Raw genomic sequence first — 27,995 nt, 5'->3', positions numbered from 1 at the left:
AAAATCTCTTTAAAAAATTGAACACCAATAAAAAAATAAATTTACTATTAAAAAAATAAAGTTCAAAAAAACCTAAAATCTCTTAAAAAAAAGAGCTCATAACTAAACCATAATCTAAATAAAATATGTGGATAATGATAATCTGGTTATTTGTTCTAAATAGGCAAAGTTTTTCAAAGTTTACAAAAAACTGCCACAGATGTGACAGTAGTAACCTTTTCTTTTTACTAAGTACATAAAGTAAGCATTAAAACGTACTTCATCAAGGATTTAAATTAAATAAAAATAATTTTACATGACTATTATTAATACAGGAAAATGAAGAAAACCAAATGATCACTCTGGAGGAATTCTTAAACAGAATACCTGGATAAAATATTAAGAGTGTTGTCAGACATAAAATCAAGGAAATGGACTGAAGAAGTTTCAGGGATATTTATAGTGACATGACCATTTTTTCACTAATCTTAATTGATTTAATTTTTATAAGTCTAATTTTAAATGCATCACTAGTAAATTATTAAACAATATTTAAAAGCAAGGATGGGAAGTATGGTTCTTCTCTTGACTAAAGGTAAGAGTTTTTCTTTAATATATTCCACAAGGAGACAGAACTTTTCTCAATCTCACACATATAAGTAGCGTATGCAATACACTGCAAGTTTCTAAAATAGATTTCTTCACTTCTAACAGAGTAAAAAGATCTATTATTTGTTGCTAGGGTTTCTTGGCCCAATTCCAAGGCAAGATGACCTTGTCCTTGAATAAAACAATAGGATATTGCTCCCTCTCAGGCCTCTTTGTGAGCTAGCACAGTGAAAAACCTCCCCAAGAGATGAGTTTATTTCATCTCAGGAAATGTATCTGTCATAATAGATGAAAAAAAAAAAGATCAGATAAAGAAAAGGTGGAGTCTTAACTCAAAAGACACATAACCTAACATCTATAATTAATCAGTGCTATTTTCTACATTGCTAAGGAAAATGCATCAATCAAATTATATTAAAGATACTCTACCCAGTGTTTACAGACAAGGTCAAATTGTCAGGGTAGGAAAAAAAACAATTTCTTAAAAATTGAGTTTTCTTAAATATATTCTGGTTAAAGATGGGGAAACGTACTTTGGGAGGTGGAGAAGATAACGAGGTACACTCCTTTGCTGGATCTTCAAATTATAGTCACTATTTATCAGGTATCCTAAAATCCTCCTCTCCATCACCTGTTTTGATCTACTCTCTAATATAATCCATTCCAACAATGACACTTCATTGATTTTCCTAACCTTCTGATTCCTCACATACTCCTATATCTTCCTGCCCTGGACCCTCACATGTCATTCTTCTAACCTATACTTACTTCCTGTTATTCTTCTCTATATATACTGCACTTTTAACAGTTAACAATTCTGAATTCCAACTCTATCCCTAAACCATGGTACAAGGCAGGGAGAGAATTCATTCAAGATATGATCTCTCATCTAACTATAAATACCAAACCAATTACAAGCACCGGTTAGAAGAATAAACAAAATTAAGCATTGCATGTTAGGTGCCAATCAATATTCAGAGAAAGCAGAGATGAACATGAGAGACAAGGAGCAAGTGAAAGTCAAGAAAAGAGCACTGCATGTTGAGAAATGAGAAAAGAAAATGAATTTGAAGGGTCTGTAATCAGATCATCTTGTCCTAAATAAAAAAGTCATGATTGGGGGAAAAATATGTTCATAAAGAAGAGAATGTCAATTAGTGAGGGCCTTAGTGACCCAACAGGAATTTAGACATATGGTTAGGCTCCATTAATTTCCTTCTTGGTTAAGAAGCTAATGACATAATGAAATTCATATTTATGGCTACAAACAAGCCATGACCAGTATGGACTTCAGAGAAGAGATCATGAATTCTAGTTGGGTTCCATGACAGATGCAGACCTCATTAAAGCACAAACAGGGTAGACGAAAGAGCCAGGCTCAGTGCTTCCAATGGAGCACAAGTGGCCAAAGATGGGCTGTCACAAGCTACAAACAGAACAGTGGAAGTTGAGGTGCAAAGGTTATGTATAAAGAGTTAAACAGCAAAACAAAAAAAGGTATGTGTGTGATAAGGCCAAACAGAAAAACAGAAACAGGAAGTATGCTAAATGGCATCTATTCCTGATCATCCCAATTCAAGTTTCAAGGAAACATCAAAATTGTACATAGCAATAAACAGCTTTCTAAAACTACTTTTATGGAAGTTTTATACAATAATTTTGATTGCGATACTGTTGCTCTTTACATTACCAGTGTTTGGAATGTCACACACACCAGGAAAGAGTAGCAGGAGAAAAGCAAGCATTTTTTTCAGGTAATGGATTGCACTGATTAATACCAGCTCTCATAATTATGCAGTCTACACATCTAATGTAGTCTAAATTTGGCTACATAAGGAGAAGTAGTATAGGTCTGTGGCTGAAGCAGGGCTATGAAACCAGACAAACCTGGCTTCCAATGATGGATCCACCACTTACTAGATATTGGGAAAAATTATTTTTTACCCTGCTAAGCCTCAGTTTCATTATCTCTAAAAGGGTGACAATATATCTTTTTTTTTTAGAAGGTTGTTATAATAATTAAGCCAGATAATATACGGTGCCTGTCATACAATAAGTGCTCAATAAAGGACAGCTACTGTGACTTAGTCCATACATTTAAGTAAAGTGTTTTCTTAGGTACACCACTTTTTAAAATCATTATTCAATCATGACTGAGGTTTCATCTATTTTTAAGTACAGCCCACTACATATTCCAGTAATTCCTAGAAAAATGCCCAACTGGAAAAGGGATTATCAGTTTCACAATATCAAGCTGGTTGATTTTAAGCAATTCATTTTCAAATCTGCAAGGATTCAAAGTCATCCTAGAGTGCAGAATTTTCAAAAGAACGCTCAAGGAACACCCTTCCCATTAGATAACCTGCGGCAGGCAAAAAGGGGAGAGGCAGGTTAAAAAAAACAGTTGGTAAACAGAGTAATGATACCCGTAATGCCATCCTAAAGGTTTCCCCAATTTACTGAGGTTAGAAAACTTCTTTTCATGAAATATCTATCCACAGTCAGTACAACTCGTGCTCAACAGTAGTCTTTTAGAAAGTACAGTTTTATCGTATTTTTAAAATGTATTTTTTTTCAAAATTCACAAAACTAGAAGATTTCTCTGAAGACTAACTGAAAGCACTAGATGACTAGAATACATACAGCCCAGGCTGGGACATTTTTGGTGACATACAGGTATTCATCCCAGTGTTATCAACTGACTATATAGAGCTGGGGTGGGGAGGAGATGTAATAAAATATATGAAATTCACTAGTTTAGAGGGTTAAATGAAACTTCATTGATTCAAAAATAAAATTAAATGAGAAATTCAACAGCATTTATTGTGTACCTACTGTGTGCCAGCAACTGAGAAAATGCACTGAAATAGCCAGAAATAAAGAATAGGAGCCCATAAGATCTGAAAAAAGCAGAATAAGTGAGTTTACTACTGGTGCCCAATCACAGCTCTTTTAAAAGCACCCAATTTAACGTTTTTGCTTTTTTAGTTTCTTGCTCACTTCTATTGTCAAGGAAGCAAAGCCACATAAAAAGCTGCAACCTTTTGTAGAAGCAAAAACAGAAGTCTTTGTCAATTTACTAAATTTTCCTCATTTAAAATTAGCTCTGACATCAGTCTTATAAAGCCTCACAAGTCAGAAGAGGGGCATTCTCACTCATTTTTGCTCAACAGTTTACTGAGTCACCTGTTAGATGAGAGCCGGAGTGATTATGCTCCTATTCAACTCCTCGTAAATCATTAAAATCTGAAAGCCTGCTCATTACACAGCAAAGTCTAGATAACCAAAAACTCATCCATGAGTACACGGCAAGATCCTGACGCCACAGGCTGGCGCTGCCACACGTGGTGCTCTGGGATGGCCAATCCCAGTCCTTCAGTTTGTAAAAGTATCCTGGACATACCACTTACATTTTTTTTAGAGATTGCTTGATTCAAGGCTATTTTATGGCTACGGTTACTTTTGTTATAGCATTACCCTAAATTTCAGTAAAATATATACATAAAGCACTTGTCAGGAAACAAATATGCTTAGAGAACAGTATACTAGGTACTGTAGCTTACGCACTATTCGGTGGTATCCCAACTGCTCTTGTTGTCACAAATCTAGTAATACTTCCCTCACCACCACTAGCAAATAATTTTAACAATTTTATTCATTCACTAAAATTATATTATTAATTTAAATACTCCCTCCCTCCATTTTGAGAAAGGATATGTGAAAAAGGTAGACAAGGAACCTGCAGTTTAAACTTTCCTTCTAAGGCTCCTGAAGTAGTCTTAAGTAATATTCTCACTTTTACCTGGAGAAACCATGACTACAGAGGAGTTTAATTTCAAAAGCCCTGCTAATAAAATCAAAAGTGGAACTCTTCTGTAACAACCTTTTCTATTACTGAAAGTAAGTGAGTAGAAGGCCGGTCTTTTCCTGGATCTGACCTGAAGAGATTTAATTAGTGAGGTACCACTAGGACCTCATTAGGCAGGGGCCGGGCTCTACCCACAGCATCATAGCACGCTTCCACCTCAGCTACTGCCCTAAGAACATCCTGCGGTTCACTGGAAAAGTGAGATAGTGCTATAAGGCTCACTTCATCTAAGAAAATATCTTGGATTTAATTTATCAAAACCAAACTACACTCATAAGCCTAAGCAGCTAAATATTCCTAATTCATGGCCTCCTCTCTATAAAGCCTTAGCGATTTTTCTCAATTTTCACAATTTAACACCTTATCCTTTTTAGAACACATAGAAGATAATTCCTATACCCTAATAGAACGCTTGCTATATAATAGGGTGTAAAAACAGGCAATTTAAAAATACTTAGACTCCTGTATAGGCGCCTAAATTTATACATTTTTATTTGGGGAATTTTAAAAAATGTAGAGAGATAAACCACATGAATCTGTGTGACGGCAGGAAACTCCCAACATGGTGACATAAAAGTAGCACCGTGAGAACTCCCATTCCTGAAACAGGCGGCTCAGGCTTGGTGTTAGCCATAGAAGAGTGTTTCCTACAAACAGCAGTAGCTGCCTGTGGGATTTCGGCATGACAAATGCATAGCTGACTCATGGGATCAATTAGAAAGCAGCAATACTTGTGGCATTAAAAAAATTATCCTCTGTTTTTATCACCTATTAATGCATGTTAAGAAGTCAGATGAGTCCCACTCACCAAACGTTTTATTACCAAATCAATACCCAAAGCTCTCCCGCCCTCCCTCCAACCTACATGTGAATTCCTTACCACAGACGCCTGTTCCCAATAACCCTTTCCATGATCTCTCATTAAATTCAACTATAAAAAACATTCTTAAAAAAACTGCTTGAGTATTAAGTCAAACCTGAACTGTCAAGTGCTAATTTCTGACGATAAAAATCGGCTGTCCGATATTTTCCCTTAAATGAATGGTTGGTCTTGTTATAAATTTTTAAAAATCACAACAAAATTAGAAGCACAAGCCAGTCATAACTTACCCTCCCGCCTCCAAGTAGACTATCACACCCTCTAAAAGACCTCTTTTCCCTCAACAGAAGCAGCAATAATTCCCATTTTAAAGCAATTCTCTATGACGTGCTGATGAAGCACAAGCAGCATTTGCGATACTTACTGAATGTTTCTCCTGCTGGCCCATAACTCCATGGTTAGCTGGGACTGCTAGTGGTTTCATAATGAAGAAACATATGCTGAACTGAATTTACACATCATGTACCAATCTCTCATGGATGGCAAGTCACCCTCTACAGCATTAAATTAAAAGAAAAAAGAAAAAGGGGGAAAAAAAAAAAAGAGGAGGAGGAAACCAAGCTGCAGCTTAAAGTGTCACTACTGGTAAGCTTAAAAAACCCCTCACACTTGTAGACCAGAAAAGGAATCCGAACAACGGTGTTCGTCTCCATTTTTATAACACTGAAACTCTAACCATCTCAGGCTGTGACAAGACTGAGGAAACCTTATACAGCTCTCAGTCTTCCAAGAGAACAAGATCATTTCTGAGATTGAAGAACAAGAAGCAAAAGAAAAGAAGAAAAAAAAAAAAAAAGCTAAAATGGCTGACTGCACACAGACTCCCCTCAAAAAGGCTTAATACAGAATTATATTAGTCGGGGTGGTATGAGAACCAGTCTCTAGCATTCAGCCAAGCATTGTTAATACTCTTGCTTCATTTGCAATCACACATACGGACCCCTCCAACCAGGAAAAAAAGAAAAAAGGAAAAGAAAGAAAGAAAAAATCAGGGCAGAGCATGTGAATCGGGACCTCCTCCCTAGCTGCTAATGATGCTGACAGAGTGGTGACCAGTGATCTCTGTCCCACTCCACTAACCAAGTTTGCACAATTAATCTTAGCAGCATGACACTGATGGACATTTAATTTAATGATGTCTGTCCCTCACACTCAACACAAGCATGACTGCTAGCAAGAGAGTCACTAACAGAAACACAGCACATGCACACACACAATCTCGAGAATCATGAGTCTGAATGCAATACACCAATATAATTACATTATTGTGCTTACTTTGGAGGACCATGGCTGCAGGCAGTTGGCATAGCAACGCACAAGGAAAGCCATTTCCTGGGTAGAGAGAAAGCTTCCTTTTCTAAATAAAAAATTCCTCTTAGGAAACAAACGGCATTGCTGCTTCCTGCAGAAAGCAAGACACTGTAGTCTGTCTCTTAACCTGCCAGGCTCACACTCAATGCAGTTCTAGTGATGTAAGTGGATTTCTCTCTCACCCTCCCTCTCTCTACATACACTGAAATATTCAGCTCAAATGGTACACACATTCCTTAAGACTCGCCCCCTCCTCTACTTAACCATTTCACTCATTAAGGTAGCGATGGACAATTCAGATAAAGTAACAAGCTCTTGCCTGTATTATATCAGCGGCTGTAGGTTAAGCAAGTCTCAGAGGGATGGAATCCATTGATTGCTGACTCCAAATAATATCACTGAAGACAGGGTGGGAAAACGGAGCAAGGACTTACTTGAACAGCTTTGAACTAAAATATGATTTTTTCACCAATTTGAAGATAAGACAATGGATGGGACCTCTTCCCCACCCTCAAATATCACTGTGCTACAGGAAGCAAGTATCTATCAAAAATTTACAAAATGCACATTTAACAAGCTTTATATAAATTTAAAAGATGTGATTTTCACAAACACCCATATATATATGCACACAGCACATTGCAAATAGTATCAAAATCAACACACTCACAATTAAAAAAAAAAAAAACAATTCAAACTTTTAGAGGTAGAGAGTTTAAATTTAATGAGGATATGTCATTCCACTATAAACTCTTAATTGCACCTGACGTAGCAGGTTATTTGAAAGACAGCATGAGAGGTGACAAGGAATAAGGACATTTTCACTCTGAGGTACTGGTCAGTTCTTCATAGTCAGATCTGTCTATAAATGGTATACATAATAGAAAACAGACATGGAAAATCGAGCAACTTTAATAATTGACTTTGGAATTGTCAGTGCTTGCTAATTTGTGTTTCTTGTCTTAACACGGCACCTATGCTAATCTCTTTTCTTCTCCCTCCTCATTATCTAAAGGCAACCCGTCTCTCCACATGACAATTTGGGATTCTTTTCCCTGCTCATCCTCAGTATAGCCCATTCATAGACTTCTTGTATTATCCATTAACCCTTTTACACCCCACACATATTCAACCTCTCTCTCACAACTAGCAGATCTCTCTCTGAACTGGCTTTTAAATATGTTCAGGTCTCTCACATCTCAAAAACAAAACAAAGAATGGAAACCTTCTTTAGGTCCTACATTTTCCAATGGCTACAGTCTAATCTGTTCACACCAACCCTTTTCACAACCAGATTTCTCAAGAATCACCGGCTTTGGCTTCCACCATTTCCTCATCTCATGTACTTCTTCAATGAAGGACCATCATGGTCCTGTTGTACGATTTATATATCTACGAATTATCCTTAACACCTTTCTCCATGTCCAATCCATCACAATATCCCAGCAATTAAGCTCTCTACCTTTTCTCAAACTTAAATTTCTCTTCATTTCTGCCACTATCATCCCACTCATTACTTTTTGCCATAAAAATCGCAAAACTCTCTTTACTCAACTGTCTGGATTCAATTTTAACCTCATCCACTCTATCCATTTAACATACTCCTCCTGAGATCTTTTAAAAACTAAAATATGGTCATTTCAACCAAATCTATTGAGCCCTCTCTTCAATTAAAACACATCAATGGCTTCCCATTGCTCTCAGCATAGAGACTAAATACCTTATTATAGTCTGCAAGATTTGTATGTTTTTAAGAGTTATACCATGCTCATGCCCCCTAGGTCACCTGGGCTGCTCTTGTCTCCAAGAATGGGCAAAAAGGCCTATCTACACATTATTTCCTCTGCCTAGAACATTCCTTCACCCTCCCTTTCCTGATTGAGTCTTACTTCACCCCTAAAAAATACCAGTGAAATACCCTCAAAGTTACGATACTGAGTATCACTTCCCTATCTATAATGCTTATTACAGTTCTGGTTTTACATTTAATCATGAAATTATTTAAGTAGTGTCCACTTCCCCTGCTACACTCTAATCTCTGTGACGCCTGGCATCATGTGTGTTGTGTGCCAGTGTACGTGCAGCAAATAGCATGGTACACATCATAGGCTCTTGCCTTTTCTAAGTGAATAAAATCTGCAGAGATCAGGAATAAACATTAGCAAAACCATGTTTGATCTTATAAACTAGTTCTTACCAAAATCCCAAATGCTTTTTTTACCATAAACAAATGAATGAATTAAAAGTAAGTGGTGCTAATCTTTGACAAAGGAGCAAGGGCAACACAATACAGCAAAGATAGTCTCTTCAACAAATGACACCGGAACAGCTGGACACCCACATGCAATAAATAAATAAGTCTAGATGCAGAACTTTATATCTGTCACAAAAACTAATTCAAAATTATCACAGGCCTAAATGTAATATGCAAAATTATAAAACTCCTACAAAATAACAGGAGAAAACCTAGATAAACTTGGGTATGGTGATACCTTTTTAGATACAACACCAAAACATACTAGAATTCATTAAAATGAACAACTTCTGCTCTGTAAAAGACAATATTAAGAAAATTAGAAGACAAGCCATAGATCGAGAATAAATAATTGCAAAAGACACATCTGATAAAGAACTCTTACCCAAAATACACAAAGAACTCTTAAAACCCAAGAGTAAGAAAAACTTGATGAATAGGCCAAAGATCTTAAAAGATACCTCACCAAAGAAGATACACGAATAGAAAACAAGCATATGAAAAGCTGTCCCACATCATAAGTCATCAGGGAAATGCAAACTAAAACAACAGTGAGATACCACCATATACCTATTAGAATGGTCAAAATTCAAAACCCTGACAACGCCAAATGCTGATAAGGATGTGGAGCAATGGGAACTTCACTCATTGCTGGTAGGAAGGCCAAATGGTACAGTCACAGGTCAGTGTGGTGGTTTCTTAAGAAACTAAACATACTCATCATCTGATCCAGCAAGCACACTCCTTGATATTTACTCACTCTTTGATATTTACTCAAAGGACTTAAAAACTTAGGTCTACACAAAAACCTACACATAGATGTTTAAAGCCACTTTATTCAAAGTTGCCAAAATGTGAAAGAAACTAAGATACACTTCAGTAGGCGAATGGATAAATACATGGTAGTACATCAAGACAATGGGATATTATTCAGCACTAAAAAGAAATGAGCTATCAAATCATGTAAAAACATGGAGGAAACTTAAATGCATATTACTAAGTAAAGGAAGCCAACATGAAGAGGCTAAACACTGTATGATTCCGACTATACGACATTTTGGAAAAGGCAAAACTATGGAGGCAATAAAAAGATCAGTCTTTGAATAGGTAGAGCACATAAGAGTTTTAGAACAAAGAAAATACTCGGTATGATATTATAATGATGGCTATATGCCTTCATACATTTGTCCAACCTCATGGACTATACAACATCAAAAGTGAACCCTAAGGTAAACTGTGGACTTTGGGTAAATGTGATGTGGCAATGTAGGTTCATATTGAGTTTAAAAAGTACCATTCTGGTAAGTGATGTTGATAGTGGAGGAGGCTATGCATGTGTTGGACAGGAGATGTATGAAAAATCTCTGTATCTTTCTTGCAATTTTGTTGTAAATCTGTAACTGCTCTAAATTTTTTTTTAAAGAAGTACATGGTATCAAAAGGTATAAGCAATGCAAGCCAAGCATCCATCTATAAATGAATGTATATAAAAAAATGTAGTACATACCTACAATGGGATTATTACTGGGTCTTTAAAAGAAAATACAATTCTGTTACAAGAAAAAACCTGGAACACACTATGTTACGTAAAATTATCCAATCACAAAAAGACAAACACTATAGGATTCCATTTATATGAAGTACCTAGACTAGTAAATTCATAGACCAAAAGGAGAATGGTGGTTGCCAGGGGCTGGGGGGAAGGGAGTAAGAAGGAGTTACTGTTTAATGAGCATGGAGTTTCAGCTTGGGAGGATGAAAAAATTGTGGAGATGAGTCGTGGCCATGGTTGTGTAACCATGTGAATTAATTTAATACCACTGAACTACATATACTTAAAAAATGGTTAAAATGATAAATTTAAATGTTGTATATATTTCACCACATGCACATACACACACATGCAAAATTAATGGCAATCTAAGAATTAAATAATCGAGTTCTACAACTTCTATCCATCTAGCTCGTGTCCCACATGTCCATGTGACAAAAAGTCTCCTCCAAGTTTCAGTCAAATTACCCCCATGCTGATAGTATCTGACCTCACATGTGAAGGTTTGCCATTGCTTGCCTCTCTCTGGGAAAATGTGTCACTTCTCTCAAGAAGGCAACTAAATGGGAGAACCTGATAGGTGATGTCAGAAAAATCACACATCCTCAGGCACCGCTGCTTTTCTGTACTGAGACTTGGTGTGATTTCTCTCGTAATCTGGCTCTGTGCCTACAACCTACATATCTTTAAACTCATGACTGTAATACTGAAATTTTACTCTCTCTCCTACCTTGTACACTGAAGCACAATTATGCCAGGCTATAATATGCCAAACAGTACTTAAGAAATGAAATATAAACTGAAGATTTAAGAGAATCCATTAGTACAGATGTTATACTGACCTTGAAGTAGCCTTAATTTGGGTTTTATCTGCTCCATTCCTTAACCATCTAGATTGAGCACATAGAAAAAGGACCATGTAACAACTTCTGTTCCATGTCAAGAACATCTAATGACTTCCAAATTATCAGTAACATTGATCCAAAAGACAGAGATTATATTCATAGTTCAGGAAACTGCTTAATGCAAGGCCTTTCCATGCTAAATTTAATACCACTATATTCAAGGGTGCCCAGGTGGCCCAGTGGTTGAGCGTCTGCCTTTGTCTCAGGGCGTGATCCCGGGGCCCTGGGATCAAGTACTGCATCAGGCTCCCCACAGGGACCCTGCTTCTCCCTCTGCCTATGTCTCTGCCTCTCTCTGTGTGTTTCTCATGAATAAATAAAATCCTTTTTAAAAATACCATTGTAGGGCAGCCCAAGTGGCTCAGCAGTTTAGCACCACCTGCAGCCCAGGGTGTGATCCCAGACACCTGGGATCGAGTCCCACGTCATGCTCCCTGCATGGAGACTGCTTCTCCCTCTGCCTGTGTCTCTGCCCCTCTCTCTCTCTCTCTCTCTCTCTCTCTCTGTGTGTGTCTCTCATAAATAAAAAACAAAATCTTTATAAAAAGAAAAATATCATTGTGTTCATATTTTTCCACCTGTTCTACTTGGTTTTCAATTACTATGAAGTTGAGAAAAAAGGACTGTTCCCAGTAATTATTAACCACATTTAGGATTAATATGTTTATTCATTTATAATACTTAATTATAATATCTATACTGTTTATTGATAGATCTCAATGTGCTTTACAAATATTTTAATTAAGCATGGTCAAACTCAAGGAATAATTTATTCATCTCTCATAGAAAAATAAAGTGTATAAAATTATAGATTTGGTAGTTTAGGAGAATATAAAATAGACCTCCAGGTTTCTAATATCATTAATTTCACTTATCCACTATATATATTGATTTCTTCCCTATTCCCCCTACCTGAAAGGTAAAACTACTGAGGCTTGAAGAGAATCTGTGGGAGAAGATAATAGAAGAATTTACTTTTTTATATGTATAAACATGAAATTTCACAAATCTGATTCCTAATATCTTATTGTTCACCAAAGAAACGACATTTTAAAATGCTGTTTTTTCTATGGATACACCAAACCAATTGAGCACTAAGCCGACACAAAAAAAAGTTATTGTAGGAGGTATGGTCAGAAGTTTTTCTCCTCTTCCTAAACCCAATATATCCACCACCCCCCCATTAGTACTATGATGATTTCAAAGGAAAAGCTGATTCTCTAAAGATTCTTTATACCATAACGCAATCCTACATTTCACATAATCTATTCTATCCATCCCTGGATATGCCTCAGACAGGTGTTCCACACACATCCTCCTAAAGACATTTTTTTTTTCACTTTGACCAAATAAAAAGGGTACTTCAGATTATCAAAAATAATTTAATTATGAAATACATGAAAGATACCAACACAATGCCAGACATGTAATAACTGTTGAGTAAACTATCTGAGTTGAATTTATATACAGGTTTCACAAATGCCAGGAACCTGTTCAATTAACACTTAGTATCAGAAAGACCTAGCTGAGAGTGCAAAACTTTCACTCAGATATACTTCAAAGATAGGTACCAAAGAAATCTTTTTTCTTCTCAAGTTCTATTTTTTTTAAATTTTTATTTTAATCACCTGGTGCCCATCATGACAAGTGCACTCCTAAAGCCCCATCACCTGCTTCACCCACCCCTCAACCTAACCTACCTCTCCTCTGGTAACCATCAGTTTGTTCTCTATAGTTAAGTCTGTTTCTTGGTTTCTCTCTCTCTCTCTCTCTCATGTTCTCTTTTTTTTCCTTTCCTCATTTGTTTTATTTCTTAAATTCCACATATGAGTGAAATCATACAGCATTTGTCTATTTCACGTAGCATTATATTCTCTAATTCTATCCATGTCACTGCATATGGCAAGATTTCATTCTTTTATGGCTGAATAATACTCCACTGTATATATATATTGCATGCATATGTACTACTTCTTTATACATTCATCAATTAATCTCTCTGAATTGGTGTTTTTATATTCTTTGGGGGAAATACGTAGTAGGGCAATTGCTGGATCATAGAGTAAGTAGTTCTATTTTTAACTTTCTGAGGAACCTCCATTGTATTTTCTAGAGTGGCTGTGCCAGTTTGCATTCCCACCACTAGCACATGAGGGTTCCCTTTTCTCCACATGCTCATCAACACCTGTTGTTTCTCGTATTGTTGTTAGCCATTGAATTGCATTTCCCTGATGATTAATGATGTTGAGCATCTTTTCACAAGCTTGTTGCCATCTGTATGTCTTCCTTGGAAAAATGTCTGTTCATGATGTCTTCTGCCCATTTTTTAAATTGGATTATTCATTTTTTGGGTGTTGAGTTTTAAAAGTTCTTTACATATTTTGGATACTAACCCCTTTATCAGATATGCCATTTGGAAAGATCTTCTCCCATTCCATATGTTGCCTTTTAGTTTTGTTGACTGTGTCCTTTGCTGTGCAGAAGCTTTTTATTTTGATATAGTCCCGATAGTTTACATTTGCTTTTGTTTCCTTGCCTCGGAGAACCTTTCTAGAAAAAAGTTGCTATGACTAATGTCAGAGAAGTTAACTCTCTGTACTCCCTTCTAGGATTTTAATGATTTCAGGTCTCACATTTAGGTCTTTCTTTTTTAAAAAATTTTATTGAAGTTTGATTTGCCAACATACAGTATAACACCCGGTGCTCATCATCCCATCAAGTGCGCTCTTTCATTCATTTTGAGTTCATTTTTATGTACGGTGTAAGAAAGAGGTCCTGTTTCTTTCTTTTTTTTGCATGTTGCTGTCCTGTTTTCCAACACCATTTGGTGAAGAGACTTTTTCCCACTGGATATTCTTTCCTGCTTTGTTGAAGATTAATTGGCCATATAATTGTGGGTATCCTTGGGTTTTCTGTTCTGTCCTATTGATCTGTATGTCTGTTTTTGTGCCAGTACCATAATGCTCTGATGACCACAGTTTTGTGATATAACTTGAAGTCCAGAATTGTGATGCTTTCAGCTTTGCTTTGCTTTTTAAAGATTGTTTTGGCTATTCAGGGTCTTTTGTGATCCTATACAAATTTTAGGATTGTTTTAGTTCTGTGGAAAATGCTGTTGTTATCTTGATACAGATTGCGTTGAATGTGTAGATTGCTTTGGGTAATACAGATGTTTTAACAGTATTTGTTCTTCCAATCCATGAACAAGGACTATCTTTCCATTTCTTTGGGTCACCTTGAATTTCTTTCACCAGTGTTTTATAGTTTTCTGTGTATAAGTCTTTCTCCTCTTTGGTTAGGGTTTATTCCTAAATATTCCATTATTTTGCTGCAATTGTAAATGGGATTTTTTTTAAATTTCTTTCTGCTGCTTCATTATCAATGTATAGAAATGCAACAGATGTCTGAAGAATGATTTTGTAATCTTTTATTTGAATTCATTTCTCAGTTCTAGCAGCTTTTTGGTGGAGCCTTTTGGGTTTTCTGTATAGGCTATTTCTTTCTTTAACAAAAAAAGTTCCTGACAACACACTATTTATGTTACCTTTGACTGATAATTGGAAAATTAACATAGTAACCTATCCATAATAAATATGCCCAATATTTATATGGTACATGTTCGGAGAGAAAAATTAAAAGATTAAAAGATACCAAGAGATGGGACACATGCAGAAAAACAACAGAGTAAATTTTAAATTTAATCCAATTTAAATTTCCCACTGTAAATCAATGAGAAATTCCAACATCAAGAATGGGATTTTACAATGCCATTTATTTGAAAAAGGAACATATTTTAATAACTGATTTAACAAAGCTCATTTCATTTCCTAGAATCTATTTTAAGAAAATACCATACTTCATCCTGAAATGCTCAGTTATAGAGGTGAAGTCCTTACACACTGGTACTCAGTGTAGGCTCCCTACTACAGTATTTCACAAAGCAACACTCCAAATTCAAAGCAATTATTACTTTTATTACTAATATGGCATGTAACATATTCCCTTATGATTAATATATTTACATGAGCATATGAATTATTAATTATCCCTCCATTTTTATTGAATAAAAAAGGAACTATTGAACACAAACTGGAATGTAGGTTAGCTAGAAGCCAAGAACCATGCTTTTAATCTATTTGATATTGTTAATGACAAATTATGCTTTATCTCTTATACTTAATACACAGTAATTACTCCAAAAAAGAAAGAATGTATAAGTGATTCCACTTAAACTTTTTCAAAACTACCCTGTAGAGTATTATTATACCAGCTTTAAGGTGCTGAAACAGACATAGGATAATTGTATAACCATAAAGATGTCCAATTTGTTTACTGACAAAATTAGGTGTTTTAAATCATTTGACAGGTTAAAAGAGTAGACTAAAACCAGAAAATTTAAATTTAACAGGGATAAATATAAACATCTACATGCATACTATCAAAATGTCACTTGCACAAATGCAATATAAGGGATACCACACTGGAAGAATAATTGTGAGAGGAGATGAGAAGAATTATCTATAAAATTGAGCTGGCTAAAAGCTCCATATGAGCCAATACCTGATGCCTCAAAACCGTCATATAATCGCGGTTACATCATAAAATAGCAAGGGAGACAGAAAGTTCTACTAAAATCTGCATTGTAGGGTACTGTAGGACCTTATGTAAGTGGTAGCACCCCGTTCTAGACATAACTTCGGTGAGATAATGATAACTGTATTACTGAAAGAGCAGAAAACCTAGATGACAAGGGGTTTAGGAAAGTACATGAAGTTAGGAATGTTTAACCCAGAAAAGAGGCTTAATGGAGTAGGAATTCTTTATTTGAAGCAGAGTTATATAAATATTCATTTGTGTTGCTTTAGAAGAAATCTAGAACCATGAACTAAAATTATAGAGAAGCAGATTTCAGCTAAACATAAGGAAAAGTTTTTTCATAATTAACTCTTCCCTATAATAAATAATTACTGCTATGATTTACTAAACCCTTAGCTTGTACTAGGCAGTAGGGTATAATTATGACACATTATGTAAGGACTATCTTGCAAATATCAGTGCTAATTGTAATTAAAAATCTAACAGAGAGGCTGAATGTCAGTAATTCTATAAAGATAAATTGTATTAAGTGGTTTGACTGAGAGATTCCTAAAGTCCTTTCAAGTTCTTAAGGTTATCTTATCTAACACAGCTATTACCAAACATTAGCTGGTAGCAAAATGGGGATAAAAGGGATGGTATGATAGAGAACAACAGAAAACAAGAGACTCATTGAATGGAAAAAAAAAAGCTATCGTGTAATAAGATTTCCTGGTAGTAACTATTCCTTTATGTTCTGAGATCTCTGTCTTCCTTATTTTGGCAGAGGGGAAATATTAAAATGCCCTTACTTTTTAAAAAGTATAGTGCTGATATAGTGCTACACAATAGCCTAGAGGTTTTCTTAACATCCTTAGTTCATAAATTAAAAGTTGCCACACTTAGGTAAGTGAAAGATGATTTTCTTAATGTTAGCAATAATTTGATTAAAAATTGTACATAACTAGATAATTAGGTTTTTTAAAGGATTTAATTTATTTGACAGAGAGAGAGGGCACAAGCAGGGGGAGCAGCAGATGGAGAGGGAGAAGCAGACTCCTTGCTGAGCAGGGAGCTGGATGTCAGGCTCAATCCCAGGACCCTGAGATCATGACCTGAGCCGAAGGCAGACACTTAACTGACTGAGCCACCCAGGCACCCCAATAATTAGTTTTATAGGGTGTTTCTTAAATCTCTTGAAATTATTAATGTTTTAATATTCTTAACATTACCAAAACATTCAATATTTTCTGGTACAGAAGTAAACAATCTTGTGACTTTATCTTTTCATCTCTAAAAACTACAACTACTTACAGACAACTATAAGTTGTTTTGATTCATTAAAAGGTCATACTTACAAAAAATCCTGCAGCAGGATTTGGCTTTTATTACTTATAATATTAGTGAACCTAACTTTTAAATATACTAATTAATTACATAGTCATCTTTGTTACAAAATGGTACTACTTATCAATAAAAACCTATTTGTGTACTGGAATGAAACTATAAAGGTGTGTGGGTGTGTGGGGGGAAATCCTGTGCTTTATTGATGAGAGATACGGTTTGAAAAGGAAAAGCACTTACTTGCAAAAAAAAAAAAAAATACCGATGAATCAATCAAAGCTTATTATCACTGCCAATATAATTTAGTAATTATTTTTCACATTCGATAGTCTATGCTCTAGCCTGTCTTTTAAAACTACTTAAATACCAGGCATCTAAAGTGGCTGAATTATGTGATACGTATCTCTTTCAGATCAAATTTAAAGTTCAAGTAACATAAAAGCAAAATATGTTCATTTTTAAAAAATAAATAATTTTAAATACCAGGAATGGAAAAAATTGATGTCTAGGTTTGACTCTGAGTACCATAAACACTAAACATGTGTCTTAACCTCTTTGACCTTACCATGCTTATATTGTATCAGTGGAGAGACCATCACCTAAGTGTTTAGAACTACAAGGTTTAATTGACAAAAGATATGAAATAATACCTAGCCAGCTGGTATATATCATAAAGATTCAATAAGGGAAAATTTTATTCCTTCTAAGATAGTCTAAAAAGTTAGTTGCACTCAAGGTTTGGGCAATCCATTATTTAAAAACACATAGATGGGGCAACCTGGGTGGCTCAGCGGTTTAGTGCCGCCCAAGGCATGATCCTGAAGACCCGGGATCGAATCCCACGTCGGGCTCCCTGCATGGAGCTTGCTTCTCTCTCTGCCTGTGTCTCTGCCTCTCTTTCTCTTTTGCTCCATGTCTCTAATGAATAAATATTTTTTTAAAAATAACATAGATGACTGGATTAATATCCTTGTGCAGATACCCTTGTGTAGAACTGCTAATGTAGGTGGATCTATAATGCCACTCCCAGAAATATTCAGTAATGCTAATTCTGTGAGTTTGATCCAAAGACACCAACGTACAACCAAGATGCTACTAAGCACCTATTATATACTGTGCAAAAGGTATAATATGGCAGACAAGATATTATCTGCTTTTAAAGACTATTTTCTCCTTAGGAATTTAATTTTTAACAAACATACTCTCATTTTAAAAATACAATGTCTTCAGGGGTGCCTGGGTGGCTCAGATGGTTGAGCGTCCAATTCTTGATTTTGGCTCAGGTCATGATCTCAGGGTTCTGAGATCAAGTCCACATCAGGATCTGCACTGGGCATGGAACTTGCTTAAGTTCCTTTCTTCTCTTTTCCTTCCACTCCTCCCCCCTACTCTCTCACTTTCAAAAAAAGAAAAAAATCTAATGTCTTCAAATAAATATCAAAATGTGTAGGTTTTCATAATGGTTGAATAATCTTCATTCTAAAAGAAAATGACGATGTTTATAAATGGAAGCACTAATCAATAAACTTCACAATCAGGAACAGAATTGTGACTGCCCCTCTGCTGTAATTAAATATATTCCAGACAGGAAATGCTTCCAAGTAATTTTGCCTGGAAAATAATTAAATATAGAAGACTGTCTCAATATAGAAAATATTTTAGATGCCAAAGAAATTCTAAGTGTTCTCTTGAAAAAGAAGTCAGCCTATGATATATGACCACATGGGCTCAAGATGGCAACATTCAATCGTCCTCATAAATAAATGAACAAAGCCCAAACCACACATCCAATTTTTCCTTCTCCTTAAAAGCTCTAAAAAGGCAAACCTATTCATATGTTAGTTGCATTTTGAAATTTTCAAATATCACCATGCTGATATTTTAAAATAATACTAGAATAATTAATTGTACATATCAGACTATTATAATTAGAATTGTTCACAATTGGCCAGATAGATCATATTCATGGAAGATTATATCTCCTGGTTGTTCCATAAAATAGCAGTTCATAGTATCAACAAATAACCATAGATTAAATACTAAACAGAATAAAGCAGTCATTTATTCATTCTACACTTGACCCTCAAGACTAAGTGGGTAAGACAGGAAACAAGAAATCTGGAATGAACTTTAGAAATCATCCTGGGAAGCTGAACAGTGTGGTAGACCTAAGCAAAATGTATTGATCTTCATACGAAATGCTCACTAAAGGACCACCTTAGAACAAATGTACAACAAAATCTATTTTCCCTGATGGCTTGTATTTTATAGCTTTTTCAATGACAGAAAGTAAAATAAAAATCTGTTGGACCAAAATCTAAAAATATATGCTCACAACCCAAGGGACTTATAAGACTGCAAACAAAAACCGAAACTGTAAGATATGAATATATTATACTCAAGCTACTGCAAAACATGGTATTTACAATAAAGGTAAAAATACAGTAGGGAAGAGAGTGAGACAACTATTTTCACAGAGAGGCACTTCTCTATGTGAGAAATGATACACGAATCTATAGTAACCACTAACCCCATAAAATATTCATGTGGACATTTCAGCTTCCATCAACGGAAACCCACCCACAATTTTAAATCTGGGGCTAGGACATTTTCAGTCTTTTTCCAAAGGCAGCTCTATCTTTCAGATATTTTGTTTTAGTCGTTGATTATTAAATCACATTGAACCTCAGAGCATAATCAGTAGCAAATCACACCTTGTGATAACAAAAGAAAGCAGCCACTAATGTCTTAACCTAAGTAGAACGAGGAGATGGAAAAGACTGAAGGTAGCATATTTATTTGGACACAAAATGAGTCAGTAAAAAAGAAAAAGAGAAAAGAAAGTACTCAAAGTAGAGGATAATAAAAAGAAAAGAATTCAACTCTAAAAAAATAGTAACTGGAGTTTTGAGGGAAAAAAGTTTTAAATATATTGCTAGGTTATTTATTTATTTTGCACTATCAAACTGAAACAATTTGTAATAAATTGGATTGGATTATGCTGAACATTAACTACTAGTCACCTACAGGATGTTGTTAAAACTACGCATGGTGATATTGTTTTTGGAGAGTATTGGGTGATGAGGACCTAAAACTAGTCTTACTGGTATTGGCATAAGACCCCAAATCCATTTTTAAATGTTATCTAACAGACATTTTACAGGTATGATTACTATACTTTCATTACCATGTAAAATTGGACATAAAAACTTTAAGTATTTTATAATTCCACATAATGGCTCATAATTATCTTAATAGGGAAGGAGTGTTAGCTTTTTTTTTAGGGGGGGAGGTACGGGGGGGCCAGATAAAATTCCTAAAGGGAAAAAAAATCTCTAATTGAGAAAAGCTAAATAGGGAATCCTTGGGTGGCTCAGCGGTTTAGCGCCTGCCTTTGGCCCAGGGGGCAATCCTGGAGTCCCGGGATCGAGTCCCACGTCGGGCTCCCTGCATGGAGCCTGCTTCTCCCTCTGCCTGTGTCTCTGCCTCTCTCTCTCTCTCTCTCTCTACATGTATCATGAATAAATAAATATAATCTTTAAAAAACAAAAGAAAAGCTAAATAAATTAAGTAAAAATGTCTATCTTTAAAAATCACTACAGTAACTGCAAAATGGATTGTTGGTAACCATCCAATACACTTAATATATTTAAAACACAATTATTTCATGTAAAACATCTTAAAATTCTTCTGATTCCACCCAACATTAGCTTGGAATCTTTCCATTTTCTCCCAGTATCTATAAAAGAATTAAGCCACAAGGAAGAAAAGGAAGTAGTGAGAAAAATCATACAGGAAAACAAGGTTAGGGTCAGCTTCATAGGTATGGGGCCTGTGCAGTCACAAAGGACTCTGTTTACAAGGGCCCCTTCACTTGGGAAAACTATTTTTATTTTATTTTTTATTTTATTTTTTCAATTTTTTTTTTTATTTTTATTTATTTATGATAGTCACAGAGAGACAGAGAGAGAGGCAGAGACACAGGCAGAGGGAGAAACAGGCTCCATGCACCGGGAGCCTGATATGGGATTCGATCCCGGGTCTCCAGGATCGCGCCCTGGGCCAAAGGCAAGCGCCAAACCACTGCGCCACCCAGGGATCCCTATTTTTATTTTAAAGAGCAGGCAATGGACAAACTACGGTTATTCAAAAGTAGATATCTGGCAGATATTTTCTTGAAAATGAACAAACTGAGCTTGTCACTTCAAGGAAAGCAGCTGATAGTACTTTGTTTGCCAATGATAAAATTTTAGCTTTCAAGCAAAAATTAGACTTTTGGAAAATGTATATCCAACACCATAAGCCTGACAACTTCCCAATAAGTGAGGCTTTTTTAATGAGACTGGTAGTGATATTAACAAATGTGTATTTTTGTATTTTGTATAACATGCCCAAATTTGGATGACAGCTTAATTTAGTGACCAATACTTGATGTTACAAAATCATACATGAGTAAAAAGACCCACGGGTAAGTAAGACCAGTGGGTTGTTGTTGTTTTTAAGATTGATTTTATTTATTTGTTTGTTTATTTATGAGAGACACACACACAGAGAGAGAGAGAGAGAGAGAGACGCAGAGACAGAGGCAGAGGGAGAAGTAGGCGCCATGCAGGGAGCCCGATGTGCGACTCCATCCCGGGACCCCAGGATCATAACCTGACGCTCAACCGCTCCACCGCTGAGCCACCCAGGCGCCCCGACCATAGCTTTACATTCTTCAAGGCAACTAAATTTTTAAGAAATTACTACCTGTCAAATTTTGGTTAAGTGTATCAATAAGATTATTTGAAAAAGCTGTTAAAATACTCCTGCCTTTTCCAAATACCTGTGTGAAGTCAGACTTTCCTCATAGACTTTATATACTTGAACCAGAAGAGCGTATCATAACTGACTGAGTACAGAAGTAGATATGAGAATCCAGCTACTTCTATCAGGCCAAGTATTAAACAAAAGTACAAAACAACACTATTCTTCTTATAAATTTTTTTATTTTGTAAAATATAGTTATTTTTCACTAAAAAACTTATATAATATACAATAGGTTACTATTTTTAAATTAATAAATAATTCTTAAAAATTTCTCAGTTCCAGTTTCTAGTATGGCAAACAATGATATAGATAACTCATATAAACAAAAGCTTCTTGGAGCTCTCAAAAAGTTTTAAGAGTATAAAAGAGTCCTGAAATGAAAAGCTTTGACAACTACAGTTCTAAGAGATGAACAAGAAAGTAATCAGCCTTTTTGCTCGTTTAATGATTCCACAGTTATCAAACATCCATAGATTCCTTTAAGACAAAATCCTGTGTTTACATGAAATACTACTTCAGCTGACCCCTCTAACACCTTAATCTACTTGCAGAATGGTTAGTTGCTCATACTCTTCTGTTTTAATTAAAGTTAGGCAAATGTTTGTACAAAGGAGACATAAAAAGACTAAAGCTATCAAGTGTCCACTGTCAAGGGCATCAATATCATCAAGAATATCAATGATGTCCAAGTATTCTCTACATCTCAGTTAATTAGGATGCTCATGCTTATGTCACAAATCAACAAATGGCAAAATGATCTTTTTTTTTTAACCTCCTAAAAACTTGCCTGGGTATTTCAAAATTCCTGATGATTCAGCTTTTTAAGGCTTCAGTTTAAAAACTGTATAAAGAAACAGACAGAAAGTAAAGTATGCTAATAATTAGTGAAAGGAAAATGTTAAAATTTATTTTGAGATTTTAACTTTATTTTCTAACATTTGCAAATGCTTTCTGGAAGTGGCCAATTATCATTACTATCCTCATAGACATTTAAGTAAAAATCAAGACAACCTGAATATTTTCTTTTCACCCTCAAAATCTGCCCTTCTCAATTAAGTCTACCAATCAGTCATCTCAAGGAGCAATTCATATTTCGGAATGGCTCACTCTACTGTCACAGCATTTCTCCTGTAGACTAGCAATTCCAAATTCCATATTACATCCAACTGTCACCTGTGTTTCACTTGAAAGAGAGAAAGGAAGATGTAAGAAAAAAAAAGGGCTACTTTGTCTCATACTAAGTCCATAAGAAATTGCTCTGATATAAACAATTACTCAGTAAGGCTTTTTCCCCCAAGTAGATTCTATAATTATTTTTTTTCCAAAATATCTTAGCTATTTTTTCAGCCTCTGTGTAATTTAAACCACAAAGGATAATAGGTACAATGTGAATGGGGTGTGTCCAAATCAGTCAATGGTTTACTACTGATATTTGTAACACTACTGAACTATATATTTAAAAATGGTTAAGACAGTAAATTTAATGTTATGTGTTTCTTACCTAAAAAAAGAAAAACCACTGAATTATGCACTTTACATAGGTAAATTGTATGGTATGTAAATTATAACTCAATAAACCTATTATTTTTTAAAAGTGTAAGTTTACTCCTAATCAGGTTTTTGGTTTGCTTTTTTGTTTTGTTTTTGGGGTTTTTTTGTAGCAAAGGTTTGAAAAAAGGTTTACTGCTGAGATATGGATAATGACTAATGTTTCCTGAGACAATAAGGGGGAGATCTTATATACATAAAACATATAGTAGGCATTTAAAAAATTTAATTTAAATATTTCCTTTCACAAGTGATTTAAACCTAACACCTATACACTGGCCACAAACTAGAGTTTCTTTCAGAGGTCAACAATACCTTCTAGCGAATAGAAAGGGATTTCAAGTTAATAATGTTTTAACACTGGATTCAAAAATCAAAGAGAAAATTTCTAGTCACCTGATATTTGAAACAGCGAGACAGATAACTTACTGATAACTTAATTGTAAAAAGATCAATTCAGCACTGTTAGGAAATCGGTCTGAATATCAAAGTAGATTTTCCCAAAGAAAAGAGACATTTTTCAAATCAGCATGTAGCCCTGCAAAATCTCACAAAGAAAAAAATCACATACAAAATGAAACAGTCTAAGATGAAAAGAATCTTTGCTGTGGCGACCAAGAGCTAAATTTTAGCCAAGTATATTTAAAACATACACAAGCACAGAGAACCACCAGTGTTCACAATTAGAGGCAGGACAAAGTAGCAGTGATCTTTCTGACAAATAAATAGTTTGAAATATTGCATGACTTGTTACACAACACCCTTATTACTTTCAATTTCCAAGTGCAACCAAAAGATGAGTCCAATTATGACATCAATACAAGCTTTCTTTCAAAATGGAATGAAAGAACAGTAAATCCCAGTGGACACGGGAGTTCTGCAGCAGAGATGATGTAATATATAAAAATAGACATCCTCTACAGAAGCTGAAACTTGGGTAAACAGCACACTGCATACTATCTTCAACTGCCTTGCATGAATTTGCAATGCATGCCGTTAATAGCGCAAGAGAAATCATTCTGTGTTTTAAACTATTTCCGGATTTACATGTCAATTTCTATACACACTCTATAGTATAATTTCCCAATCTGTATAAATTAAATGAACATAAATACTTGATTAGAACTGCAAAAGAGAGAAATAGTCCCCCCCGAAGCAAGGAAATTAAGACCCCTGCAGCAGTTTTTACATGCTGCATTTTGTTAGAAATTGCAGCACATATGGCACAGAATTGTTACATCCACCTATTGTTCAAAGACCTTTCCACAGGGAGCTTTCTGCAGGATTTTAAAATGCAACATGATCTAGGTGAAGAGGAACCAGTAAACCTGCTGATAATGGGTGTGAAAAGCAGAGAATATTTTTGACACTTTCAGACTCTGATGCAAACATAAAACATCAGGCATGCATACAGTAACTAGGATGTACATCACTACTGTCTAACGCTCTCTCCACACCTCTCTTTCCATTCCTTACCAATTCAGCTTTCACATTTCTATTGGACTTTCCTGGATTAAAGAATATTTTCCTTTGAGCCAAGATATTAAGAAATCATGCCTGATTCCTCAAGTGTCCTATGTGTCTCCACAGTACCTAGAATTCCCTGCATTTTAGTTGCCCATTTATTTATCTATATCCCCTATGAAACTAAAAGGACAATAAGGGCAAAATATGTCTATCCTATAGACCTTTATAGCCCTAAAGTCTGGCACAAACATGAAACAAGGTGAGCATTCAATAAATATTCATTAAATGAATAAAATATGTAAATGAAGATACTGAGCTTTCCTTTCTATGATGCAAGGAAGAGAATACACACATTTTCTAAAACTCCATCCTATTATAATTCACAGAGAGGCATTACGACATTATTGAAGACAAAGGCTTTAGGTTCAATTAAGCAAACAAATGTTTGATGAATTTAAAGAAGAATGAAAATGTTGAAATAATTAAGAAATCTACCCTGTATTTGAATATTTTCTTTATAAGCATATAAACATATTTTAAGATATCAGCATATGAATAAATCATAGGTGTAATATGATGTAAAATGATTGTTGTAAGTTAAAATCCTAAGATCTTAATATTCTAAGGAAATTAAGTATACAAGTCACTGATATATTACTCAAAACATATTCTCTTACTGTTAAGCAGCAAATATTGCATTAAATGAAGATTTCAGTAAAAAATAAGTGAAAAAGCAAAGCCATGACATGAGTGAAATAATGCAAGAATAATCCAGTCAAAAAGATTTGTCTAAAAGTGCATAATATCTGTAATTTTTCATTTGTTTCCTTATCTAACAATTTTTGAAACTAATGAAACCAAGTAGTCTTTAACTGAAAATGGAAAAAACTTAAGTCTTTTTTTTTAAAATCTACTTCAGAGAAATATGATATAACCTAAGAATGATTATATAACCATTATAAGAAATAGAACTTGTTTTATATTATTATAAAGAATAACCATATAAAAAATGGGACTCATTTCCATAAGCCTCATGCATGAATCAATCTTATTACATTGGTGCCACATTTTATAGATATTGTATTATCACGGACTACAATACAAAAAGTATTCTCATTTTATATTAACTTAATAATTTTATGTAGTATTTTTATTACCTCTTATACATCTGCACCAAGAATTTTAAACTAAGCCCAATCTACTGAAAAATGTAATACATAATTATTAAACAGTGCTCTGAAGTGTATATTCATATTGTAGAAAAGGACTACTAATAAAATATTGGGAGATACCTTTTTATGTGACCAACAGGCTTCCATTACTTCAAAAATTTTGCATTGATTTAAACTTTATGAATATGGTTCATGATATACTGTGCTCAAATCCTCTTAATTCAAATTTGTATAAATGTCCTTTGGGACAGTATGAGTGTGCTTACACTCAAACAAAACATTTCAAGATTTAAAAAAAAAATTAAATGTCACAAAGCCATCTTGGATTTTGACTTTTTTCATCCTAACAGCTACTAGTCATGGACATTTCCAAATATTATCTAAACTAAATGAAATCTCATAAAATATTTGGCTGAGAAGTTATGATAGCTGAGGAATACTAATCCTTTCAATATATAATCTTCTTTTGTTTTGTTTTTTTTCATATTTTAAAAGAAGTCACTTTCATTCATTGAGTTTATTGTGTTCTGCAGTAGACAATGATGTGAAGAGCTTTGACTCTGGAACCAGACTTCTGGGGTTCGAATACTGACTATTTCTTAGTAGCTTTGTGTCCTTGAGCGCATCCCCTAACCTTATTCTTTCATTTCTTAATCTGTAAAATGTAGTAATAAAATCCATTCTTCACAGGGTAGATATGTATATTAAATGATTTAATTTATGTGAAATGTTTTAGAACAGTAGTATATACATAGGTAATATTCTATAGATGTTTGCTAATTAAACTATTAAAAAAAAAACCAGCTATTCTTTTGGGGGTAATAGGAATGGGAGTGGAAAGTCATCAGAACTTCAAAGCACCGGGAGCATTTCAATTGTTTCAGCCTTCCCAGGCTGAAGTGTCTGCTGGGACATGTATAAACTCCATGGTGTAGACAAGTTTTCTTCCATCTTCGGTCTAATATCTCTGTACAATATTTGCTCTTTCTAAACTGAGAAGAAGGCAGAGCTCTCTTTTCATTAAAATAAAAAAAAATAAAAGATGACAGAACAGGTATGTGCCAGTCTCCCTATTACTCGTCAAGTAGGTTAAGTCCTCCTTTTAAATATCTTCTAAAATAAATCACAAACTCCTGGAAAAAATTACCCATAAATATAGATAGGTAGGGCCTGTGATTATAGGTAAAATAAAGCTTTTCTCCTCTTCCCTATTCTGAACTCAGAGACAAAATAAACTTGTCCAAAGTCTAAAGAGACTGACCCAAAATCTTTCAGCCTCTGCCAAGAACCTTATTTTTCGTTACCTATTCTAAGACTAAAAATTTATGGGGCTCCTGGGTGGCTCAGTCAGTTAAGTGGCTGCCTTCAGCTCAGGGCATGATCCCTGGGTTCTCCACATCCAGTTCCCTGCTCGGAGGGCAGTCTGCTTTTCCCTCTTCCTCTGCCCCTCCCCCTGCCCATGCTTTCTCTCTTTAGCTCTCTCAAATAAATAAATAAAATCTTTACAAAAAAAAAAAAAAAAAGACTAAAAATTCATGCCACATCCTATTTTCTGGCAATCTTAAATACAGCCTCAACCTCAACACATCAAAATGTAGGAAAATGCTAATGAAAGCCATCTCCAATATTCCCTTCTCACTGCATTTTCAAGTGCTTATTATTCTCTCTGCAAACCTCATACACTTGCCTTGAAAAAAATGTCTTGAAAACACTTGATATGGA

The 27,995-nt window shown here is 34.9% G+C and overlaps 1 protein-coding gene across 37 annotated transcripts in view; it reads right to left on the bottom strand.

Annotated features, from left to right (window-relative positions):
* RAPGEF2 (Rap guanine nucleotide exchange factor 2) overlaps window positions 1–27,995 on the bottom strand; it is a 241,277-nt gene that overhangs the window by 82,463 nt on the left and 130,819 nt on the right. For 2 of the 37 annotated variants that reach the window (XM_026008077.2, XM_072724966.1), the window contains exon 1: window positions 6,612–6,865. The exons of 27 other annotated variants lie outside the window; for them this stretch is intronic. In XM_026008077.2, coding sequence (XP_025863862.2) covers window positions 6,612–6,665 — 54 coding nt within the window. In that variant the 5' untranslated portion in view covers window positions 6,666–6,865. Of the gene's footprint in view, window positions 1–5,566; window positions 6,573–6,611; window positions 7,002–27,995 lie in introns of those variants that run through there. 8 more of the 37 variants (XM_026008079.2, XM_072724972.1, XM_072724965.1 and 5 more) reach the window with 7 other exon arrangements.

The sequence above is a fragment of the Vulpes vulpes genome, chromosome 10, assembly GCF_048418805.1.
Source record: "Vulpes vulpes isolate BD-2025 chromosome 10, VulVul3, whole genome shotgun sequence".
NCBI lineage: Eukaryota > Metazoa > Chordata > Mammalia > Carnivora > Canidae > Vulpes > Vulpes vulpes.
Note: the sequence above shows the minus strand (reverse complement) of the source record. Positions and strands in the feature narration are given on the sequence as shown.